At 31.2% G+C, this 10,690-nt stretch overlaps 1 protein-coding gene and 1 non-coding gene across 2 annotated transcripts; both read left to right on the forward strand.

Moving 5' to 3' along the window:
• The first annotated feature begins 450 nt into the window (after positions 1–450).
• LOC114380629 lies at positions 451–529 on the forward strand. The gene has a single exon (XR_003659804.1). It is a non-coding gene; the product is annotated as a small nucleolar RNA snoR117 (small nucleolar RNA).
• Positions 530–6,044: 5,515 nt separating this feature from the next.
• Positions 6,045–10,091, forward strand: LOC114378553 (growth-regulating factor 4-like). The gene is made up of 4 exons (XM_028337171.1): positions 6,045–6,436; positions 7,259–7,619; positions 9,312–9,715; positions 9,795–10,091. Exons 1-4 carry the CDS (start codon positions 6,226–6,228, stop codon positions 9,800–9,802), a joined length of 984 nt encoding a protein of 327 aa, XP_028192972.1. The 5' UTR covers positions 6,045–6,225; the 3' UTR covers positions 9,803–10,091.
• The last annotated feature ends 599 nt before the right edge of the window (positions 10,092–10,690 follow it).

Genomic DNA, 10,690 nt, shown 5'->3' on the forward strand with positions numbered 1-10,690 from the left:
ATATATATTAAACTAAAAAAATGGAAAAGAACAAAGACAAGACAGTCTATTTTAAAACTAACTTTTTTAACTTATATTTTAAAGTATTAACTTATGTTAATTATATATTATTTATTTATTGTTTGGGAGGCAGTCTTGAATTGGGCTGCCAACAACGAGCTTTAACGTCAAGCCCAGTATGCTCATGTACAAATGAAGGATCTGGGCCGAAATTAAAAATGAAGGATACAACCATAATAATTACGCGCAAAAGAAAATTAGGGTTTCATACTTTCATTTCGTTGTGGCCTATTTAATCCGTAACCTAGCATTTCTAGTTCTCCACAGACCACAGCTGCGCTACTTTCTTTTCTCTTCTATTTTATGAGCTTTCCCCCCCCATTGGCCATTGCGTTGTATTTCATATTTCTACTTAATTGCAAGTCTTTGTTCAATTCTACTTTTGATTTTGGCCTGTGATGCATCAATTTGTCCGTACCATCTGAGACCTTGTCTCTGATGAATGCTCAAATTCTTTAATCTGAGGCCTCCCTTGCCACTTTGCTCTCTTAATAATTGATAATCGATTTTTTTTTGTATAGCGATGGCATGATTGTGGACAGTTTAATTTTGAATTTTTTTAATGATATTCTGATTTTTCTTCTTCATTCTTTTCTATGTTGTTTTCATTTATTTATCGAATTTTTCCTTACCATTGCTTGTTTGTGAATGTAAAGGCAACAAATTAGAGTCTCTGCGTTGCTTATTCAATAGCGATTTCAGCGCTGTACGTTGCCGATAAAATTTTTGAGCTGAGATATTGTCGTGGGTCTCTTTAGGCTCATGCATTCAGATGTTCATACACTTTCTTCCGATTGTTGTCAATGGAAATCTTGGCTGGGAAATTTACATTTTTGCACGCAGGATATAATGAACAAGTGTGGCCTGTTTGGATTACAAACATGTTTTTTTAATTTCACTTTTAATCATAATTTTGTTTAAAAAATCCTTTATATTCTTAAATGAGTTAACTCGTACCTTTTTGTTGTCATCTCCTTTAAAGAATATCCCTCCACACATTTAAACTTAATATATAGTGATAATTTTTTATTGTCACAGTTAAAAAAGAATATTTTTTTTCGTGAGCTTGTCAAGTCATTGACTTTATAGATTGATCCCTATTTAAGAGGTTAAATATTTTCCAAAATTAGAGAACTAATTTTTTCAGTGTAATGCCATAATCAAAGATCGAAACCACATTTTTCTCTTGTTATTGAGAAAGAATGTTATGCATTTGTAACTTATAAAATAAAGACTAAATGATAATATACGTAGAAAGTGAAAAAAATGTTAAAATTGCATATATACCTAAAACAAAGAAATGAAATATAACAAAATATGGGGTGTTTTTATTATCTTTTAATAAAAAAAAAAGACTCTTCCCGTAATGAGAATATTTGGCTACTAAATGTGTTGTCGATTTTATAGGTTATACAAAAATGAGTCGAGAACTCCTGATAAAAGAAAATCTGTTGGAATAGGGTTTGGGTCTGGAAAGGCCCACACAGGTCTAAAATCTGGATGATAATACTCGATGGGTTAAAGATCAATCTCAAACGTGCTTTATGTGGGCTTACGTATGATGAAATCTGTGCTCTTTGTGAAGTCACATCGAAACTGTGGAACATATTTTGAGGGATTGCAGATAGGTTAAGTTTAAGCTTGTGTGGATAAACTTGTGCAGACCTTTGTCTCATTGGAACATGGTTGGTTGTATGGCCAATCTTTGGCATGATTTTGCGGGAATTGACAATCTGCAACGTTAAAAAAAAAAAAATTCTCCCATACTTTGAGGGTCAAGTTAGTGCGTTAATGTAGGGGATGGGGAGGCATGTCTGTGAGTGTGAGGGAGGGGAAAGGTTTGTGCATAAATGGGTGTGGGAAAATTGGTGGGGGCAAGAGTGAGGGAATGACTAATGGAGAAAACGTGGAGACATATCGAAAAACTTCGTTTTCCTCTTTTTTCAAATTCCTACCGTTGGATTCTACCATTGTAGATCCTACAACAAATAAGTTAAGAATCCAAAGTGGGATTCTACTGTTAGAGTAAAAATAGAGATAAGTTCTTCCACTTTACATGGAACCCATAAAAAATGCCTAAAAATATAAAATGAATTAAGATGTTTTAATATATAATCGAGAATCCCTTTTATAAAAAAATTATGAATATTATTGTTCCAAACTTTGTTCATAGTATTTAGGTGTAATAAACCAATGTTATTCTTATACCACTAAACACAATTAGATGTCCGCAAGACCTAAATGAGATATAGGGTTGAGAACCTTATGACCCTACATCGATTATCATACAAACGCAAAGCAAAGAGTTTAACATGTATAACCTAAGTGAGAATGATGCTAAAGGTCTTGGGTATACTTTCTAACTTATGTTATATAAACTTCCTCCTCCTATAAAATATTGACTTGAGCGTAGCTCTTACAAGTATACCACTAAAATTCGATTTGTATGGATCAATATTAATTATGTTCGAATTTCCTTCTGATTATTTTAAAAAAAAATATTAATTACACAAATACATTCATGATTATTGTTTACGGGATGGTTATGTCTATAAATTACAAATTAGTGTTTTAACTATTTTAGTGATGCTTGTAAAAAAAACCATTTAGTGATCGATAATTTTATTACTTCATATAAAGTAGTAAAGTCTCTCAGTAGTATCTTAATTCTCATTACTTGGGGTTGTTTGGTCATGTGGAAAAGAAAAAAATGAAACAAAACTTATTCTTGAATATTAATTTTTTCCAGCAATCTCTTAAAACTATAGATTACAAGATTGACTTAATGATAAATAGAGAATGAAATGGATAGAGATTGTGTGTTTGAATCTTCTCACTTTACAAATATTAGTGAGTTTTCATTTGATAAATTCATCCCTTTATTTATAAGTAAAACTCACTAAAATTTGTGATTTTTAACTAGTTAAAGAAGTAAAAACAAAAAAAATCTTATTAAGATACCTAAAAATATGTTTTTATATGATTTAAAAAATAATAATTTTTAATTCTCTAATTAGTATCTTTAAGACACTATTTAGGTATTCAATAAATTTCACATAGAATCACAATCAAATTCACTTACTATTAGGTATCCAATAATACAATCATAATAATTCATCGAGAAATTTGGTACGTATTGCATAATTATTCAATAAATTAGTCTTATAGATGAAATTGTGTTAAATATTAAAAAAAAAATCTGTCAACCAAATTGAAGCAAAATTGTCTCCTGTAGTTCATATGCGTGATTTCTATGATTAAAAATTAAAATTAACTTAATTTATGACATTATTAATAAATTAATTAACATAAAGTAAAAATATTATTTTATAAGAAATAAATTAACTAATTATATTTAAATTAATTTTTAGTGAAAAATATTGAATAAAATAATTTAATATATTTATTATGTATTTCAGTAAAAAAGTAATATTATTATATACATATTAATCAACCAAATTTTAGTATATAAAATTATTAAACGTAGAGCCAAAATAACATTTTTAATAAATATATTTAGCTAATTAAATTTAAATGAATGTTCAATTTTAAAATTTGAACTTCATAATATAATTATTATTCTTATAAAATGATAAAAAAATGTAAAATAAAAAATATAATAAAAACAAAAGAAAAAAAATATAAGAATGGAAAAGTAAAAAAGAAAAAACATATAAACACAAAGAAAGAAGAGAGAAGGATAAAAAATAGTGAAAAGAAAAAAAAAAAACAAGGAAGGAGGGTGCACTACAAAGAAAAGACAAAAAGCAAAATTACAAATTTCATCCCATTATTTGATCCAAATTTATAATTTTAGTTTCCTTATAATTTAATTCACTAGATTTCTAGTTTTTTAGAATAATGTTATTTTAGTCTTCAACCCTTGAGATTGGACGTTGACGGTTATGCCAACGTTGATTGTCACTGTTGCACGTTTATTAGACGTTAATTTTATATACTTAATTAACGTCAAACTCCAATAAAATTGTGACAAATGACAATTAAGATAAGTAATTAACCATCAACCTCTAATTCGGAATTGGAGAATAAAATAATGAAATTGTAAAAAATTAGGAGACTAAATTTGTAAATTAATTATAAGGGATCAAAATTGAATTGTGAGACAAATAAAGAGATCAAATTTATAATTTTGACAAAAAAAGAAAGAAAAAAAAGGAAAGAAGAAGAAAGAAACTCAAGGGAATGAGGGAAGGGGTATGTGGGAGAGTGAGGGTGTAGTCCATTGTACCGTTCTAGAACTTGATAGATTTAAGAAGTTTTGTTATTGTTTTTTTTCAATTTCATTTGAAATTCCAAACGTCATCTCAATCCACTCCAAATTACAAACCTGAATCCATTTCGAATTTTAAATCCCCAAAACCCCAAATTTAAGAATTATATACATACAATACAATTGACACATAGGTTTAGGGGTTTAGTTTTCTCAGATAATATGTAGAAGACAAGTGAAGCCAAAGAAACAAGATAGGGCATAGGGGTGTGGTCCTTGAATGATGAAGTATGGGTGACCAAACAATGAATAATTGAAGCATCTTTGACCATTGCTTAAGTTCGTGTCTGTTCAATAATATAGTCCCTTTGGCTAAATAGGTACAGGGTACATAGGCAATGATACAGAAACCAATAAGCCTAAAACTGGAATTGCACGCATTTTGCATTGGTTTGCTTTGGACCACATTTACAATTTTGATTTTGATTTTGTTTTTTGGCAATCTGTCTCAAAGAGAAAGAGATTGAGGCCCACATCGAATGTCACCCGCATTCCGGCAAGTAGTGGATGGTTTCCTCCAGCGGTGGCCAATTCATTCATTCTAAAATATCTGTCACTCGTCGGTGGGTGCTTTGCCTTTGGGCCACTGGGCCCGCAATTACTCCAGCCCATCACGCCTTGTTGCTGTCCGTTATAGGGTAGCATAATAAAAGTAGATCAACAAAATGAGTAAATGACAGCAAATGCTACAAAAAGAAAAGAAGAAGAAGAGAGAGTAAAAAACACTTCCTCTATTTAAATTATACTGTATATGGTTTATATATTAAATAATTATCTTTTTTTACCAAATATTAAATAATTATCAATAATTTCAGGATTTATCCATTTTAAAATATTTATTATTTCAAAAGAACATCTATTACTTAATATTTCATTAATTTAAATTAAAGTTTACTATCAAACTGAACTTAAGTATCACTTTTAAAATAATTGTTACGTGACAATAGTATGATACCATAAAAAAACTTTTATACTGAGTGAATTTTTATGATTTTTTTTTTAAATTATGTTTGTTTTAATTAAAATAATGTTTTGTTACAACAATTTGTTTTTTTTTTAAAAAAATTAGTATGTTTTCTAATTAATTTAGTGTAGTAAAATATTTTTTATAAGCTTTTATGTTTAGGAAAAAATATTTTTAATTTGTTCTCATGACCATAAGAGAAATTTTTTTCACAGTTAAAGTTATATGATTGATGTGAAAATTTGTAATTTTTTAAAATACATCTGCATTCACAATCATGTAAAATTCTAACAAGAAAGAGAATTGACTCGAATAAAAGTTAAAATTAAAAAATAGATAAATAAATAAATTTGTCTTAAAAAAATGATATAAGATAAATTTATTTTTAAAAGATAAAAAATATAAATTTAATTTTTGATCTTCTAAAAAATATAAATTAATCTTATTATTAAATTTATGAGACTATTTTATTTTTAAATTATGATGTTCAGAGATAACTTTAATAAAAAAAAATTATATTTTTTATAATTAATTTAACATAAAATTATAAAATTTAAAAGATTAATTTATTATTAAATTATTTAGATTGTAATTTTCATATTTAAAGATTAAATTTAAATTTTTGATGAAAGAACTAATTTATCACCCATAATACTTTCAGGCAGGAATTTGGTTAGAAGCTGTAAATATTAAGGATGAGTTTTGACTTGAATGCAAGTTTACTTTAAGTATTAATTAGTTGGAGCATCACAAGCAAAGCAAACCCAAATCCAAATGGTTCCTTCCGACAAAGCTCGATCCGAGTGTGATCTCATGTTTCGGCTCTAACTATGTTTGATTTCGATACCCAACAAGAGTGTCGTGTTATTAATAGGACTAAGAGTAGCGCAAGTAGACAACAGTGGAAAACATGAACATCAGTGGCGGAGGAGGAACTGTGATGGGTTTCAGTAGTAATGGGAGGTCCCCATTCACAGTGTCTCAGTGGCAGGAACTGGAGCACCAAGCTTTGATTTTCAAGTACATGGTTGCGGGTCTTCCTGTGCCTCCCGATCTCGTCCTCCCCATTCAGAAGAGCTTCGACTCTACTCTCTCTCACGCTTTCTTTCACCATCCCACACGTGAGTTCTCTCTAATCCCGCTTCCTTTGTTTATGATAAATTAAAACTTGTTTTGGTAATGTTTACCTATTTTCCATTTTATGTGAAAGTAACTTCAATGCTTTTCCTTCAACCCTAATGACTGCATATGGCTATAATAGCCCTTTGTCCCTGAATGATCCAGTGAGCTTATTTATAGTAAGGATACGTTGATCTTGTTCGCTGGATTGCCATTTAAGAAGGTGACCTGATCCAGAACAAATTATCTTTCCATTTTTGGAGGGTTTTTTTTTTTTTTTTTTTTGTAATTATTAGGCATCTTTCGTGTGGAGTTTCTTTTGCCTTTCTGGATGAAATTATTGAGACACAGATTTGTAATTGCTGATTGGGTTGTTTTCTGTTGTCAAATTGAGTAAGGAAAAGAAAAACCAGAACTTTTACTTTCTGCAGTGGCAAAGAGATTGAAAACTGCTCGCACTTGTCTATTATCCTCGGGAAACTTACAACCTTAATATAAAAGGAACTGAAATTTTGAAAAGCCTTATGACTACCCACTAAAATCATGGTTTAACATTTAAAAAATAACCAACTCCACATAACAGTAAATATTTTAAAACATTTGACTTAGTGACAACTACTCCACATCAGTAGTCCTAAACGCGTCATCTAACACTTTCCTTCTCTCCAGCTTTCTATTTCTATGCTTATGGAATTGCATATTCTGTTCTGGAGGTTTTTCCATTTTGTCTTTATTGCTGCCAAATGAATGGCTCTTGTTCGTTAAGGTGGGGGATGTGTTTGGAATGTTGGTAATAAAATAGCTGTGCATGACTAACTTTGCAGTGAGTTATTGTTCCTTCTATGGGAAGAAGGTGGACCCTGAGCCAGGACGATGCAGGAGGACTGATGGAAAAAAGTGGAGGTGCTCCAAGGAAGCATACCCAGACTCCAAGTACTGCGAGCGCCACATGCACCGTGGCCGCAACCGTTCAAGAAAGCCTGTGGAATCACAAACTATGACTCACTCGTCTTCAACTGTCACATCACTCACTGTGACTGGTGGTGGTGACAGTAATGGAACTGTAAACTTCCAAAACCTTCCCACAAATGCCTTTGGTAATCTCCAGGGTACTGATTCTGGAACTGACCGCACGAATTATCATCTAGATTCCATTCCCTATGCGATTCCAAGTAAAGAATACAGGTATAGACATTCTTATCATATTTTGCACCCATTGTTGCTTGGAGTTTGAAAAATACTTAAGCTATAAAGAATAGAATAGAAAATATATCTTTAATTAATGTCGTTTTGCTTGGCATATTCAATGGAACTGCCTATACTTCTTCACATTCTTGAGTTTTAATATTTTTATTTGAATTTGTTGCAGTTTTTTATAAATACTGTGAGTCTGCCAGGATAGATTTCTGATATGGGGATAGTGATATGCTTTTATTGTGCATTTCTAATTTTGGGACAGAGATATGCAAGCATTATAACTAATAACTAATTGTTAGAATGCTATTCACTGCAGAAGTATCTACATCTTTGTGTATATTGTCAAAAGAAAGACTAGAGCTGTTGGCTACCTTGCTTTGCTTCAGCTTCTGTATTATTTATTTTTTTCAATGTTGATGAGGGAGGAGAATTGTAGTTTTTCATTAAATCCTGAACTCTTATTTTGTTTATTTCCGGTTGCTGTTTTATGTTCTCTTTTCTAGTGTTGGGTGATGCTCTGACATGTGGAATAGGTACTAGATTTAAGAGACCTTCATCAATGAAAATTGTCTACAAGCTATGTCTTGTTGAGTACTTTGTGACAAAATTGTGAGAAAGAGAAATGATCCTTTAATTGTCTCTTTTCTAGTCTTTTTGTTTTCTGGCACTGATTTATTTCTGAATAGAAAATGCATATTGAAACTTTTTTTTTGGCAAAATGTTGAGAAACATTTTAGCATGCTAATATGCGGCTTGGTTGTCCATCTGCAGTAAGTATCTGTCATATGGGGATAATAAGAAAGGTAGGTGTACACGTCATGGACTGAATGGTTTCTAATTTTTGTTTGGGTAGAAAGGATGCATTTCCTTCAATGCTTATCAACAAAAGGGTGTCTCACACTTTCTCTTCATGCACTATTATATATAGCTGTGAATTTTGTTCTGTTCCACACAGCCATATTAATTTGTTCTTTCTTAAATAGTAAGTTGCAGATTATAAGACAAAATTATTTCTATTCCTCTGAATATTTATATGATATTACAATTAAATAAAATTGATAACACTTTGCTGATGGGTTTTCGTGAAAAAAAGACAAGCTGATAATTTATTCAAAGTTTTGACTTTTGCAGTTTTGCCAAATTTGGTAGGGAGACTGCAGTCTGTCATTGAATTCAAAGATTTTATGGCACTATGTGAAGTTTGAACTTCTAGTGTTTTTCACTTTTCAGCACCTTTCTTTTCTCCTTATGTTTCATTTCATCCAGCTTAATTAGGATTTTGATCGAGTAATTTCATCATATAATAGTATTTTTTCTATAATTCATTGTTACTGCCACCATATAATTTCAATGTTGTGATGTGAATTTATTCAAAATAATGAGACCTCAAAAGCTTTAATTTCATTGAATAATCCTAGTACATTTGTAACTAGGAGAGCATTGGTGGTGACCTTGTCTTGTCTTATGCTCTTTGCCCTTTTCTATTTGTTTCTTTTGCCAATGTCATGCAATCATTATCATGATTATTTGTTTGTACTATTCAGCTTGCCAATAAGGCATGTTGTTCTATTGTAATGATATGTTTCCTGTATAATTAAATATGACTGTGGAACATGTTAGCAGAATCAATATTAATTCCTTATCCCTTAAACTGTGGGCAATTTTACTTGAACTAAACAGGTGTCTTCAAGGACTTAAATCTGAGGGTGGTGAACACTGCTTCTTTTCTGAAGCTTCTGGAAGCAACAAGGTTCTCCAAATGGAGTCACAGCTGGAAAACACATGGCCTTCGATGTCAACCAGAGTTGCCTCTTTTTCTACATCAAAATCAAGTACTGATTCCCTGTTGCATAGTGATTATCCCCAACATTCGTTTTTATCTGGTGAATATGCATCGGGAGAACACGTGAAGGAGGAGGGCCAGCCTCTTCGACCTTTTTCTAATGAATGGCCTAAAAGCAGGGAGTCATGGTCTGGTCTGGAAGATGATATATCCAACCAAACAGCCTTCTCCACAACTCAACTCTCAATATCCATTCCTATGTCTTCCGATTTCTCTGCAACGAGCTCTCAGTCCCCACATGGTGAGAATGAGATTCAATTTAGGTAAAGTTTCAGCTTCTATGTATGGATTAGCTGAATCTTGTAATTATATTGTTGCAGATAATTAGAGCAGTCCTTCAAGATTTTCAGTGCAATGTTATGGAAGGATCAAATAAGTCTAGTAGTAGATGTGTGGTCCAAAGGAAATCCCATGTTCAAGTATTTTCATTCAAGCTGAGCTGTTGTACAACTTTATGGAACCTCAGCCATTTGTTATAAGCAAGACCATAATCTTCTTATTTGATGGTGGGTATTTGTTGAACCTTGGAACATTCTTGGTTTTGTATCTAATGAAAACATAAATACTTCGTACTGAATGAGTTTATGCTGAATAAAGTCACTAGTTTTGTTCATGAATTAATGCATCCCTTAGAAGTTGGAACTCCAGTTGTCTGTGCATTTTGCTTTGCAGAGGCCTCTCTCTCTTCGTGGTTTGGGTGCAACCTTGAAACTCATTTTTTTTTTCTTTTGCACTCAAGGGATTAAACGTATCAGAACATTGGGATTGGGATGAAAATGACGGAAATCATCTCATCCAGGAAACAATTTGTAACCAAACTTATTGCGTTTTTTTGTAAATGTTGACAAAATTGATTAATTAGTTTCTCGAGAATATTAAAAGAATAAACAATTATATCTTTAAATATAAGCATTGTAAAATATACTAAAAAAATAGTTTTAGGTTGATTAAACACACCACTAAACACGTGGATTAACTAAATAAAGTAGGATTAATTGAGACGTAGTTGGCGGTTTCAGCTTAATAGTGGTATATAGTTTTTTTTTTTAATAAAAGTAGTATTGAGTTTGAATCTTAAATACGCTGTATTAGAAGACTTAAGAGTTTTAACTCCTGTAATAATAGTTGTATATGCTTCAAGAAAAAATTGTCCACAAAAGAGGATACTTTTGGTCGATAAAAAAAGAGTAACTAGTATTCATTTCGTCTCAATGAC

The sequence above is a fragment of the Glycine soja genome, chromosome 12 (genome assembly GCF_004193775.1).
Source record: "Glycine soja cultivar W05 chromosome 12, ASM419377v2, whole genome shotgun sequence".
NCBI classification, from domain to species: domain Eukaryota; kingdom Viridiplantae; phylum Streptophyta; class Magnoliopsida; order Fabales; family Fabaceae; genus Glycine; species Glycine soja.

Coding starts and splice junctions, on each gene's coding strand:
- LOC114378553 (XM_028337171.1), top strand. CDS start 6,226: ATGAACATCAGTGGCGGAGGAGGAACTGTGATGGGTTTCAGTAGTAAT. Junction 6,437..7,258: donor TTTCTTTCACCATCCCACAC/GTGAGTTCTCTC, acceptor CTAACTTTGCAG/TGAGTTATTGTTCCTTCTAT. Junction 7,620..9,311: donor ATTCCAAGTAAAGAATACAG/GTATAGACATTC, acceptor TGAACTAAACAG/GTGTCTTCAAGGACTTAAAT.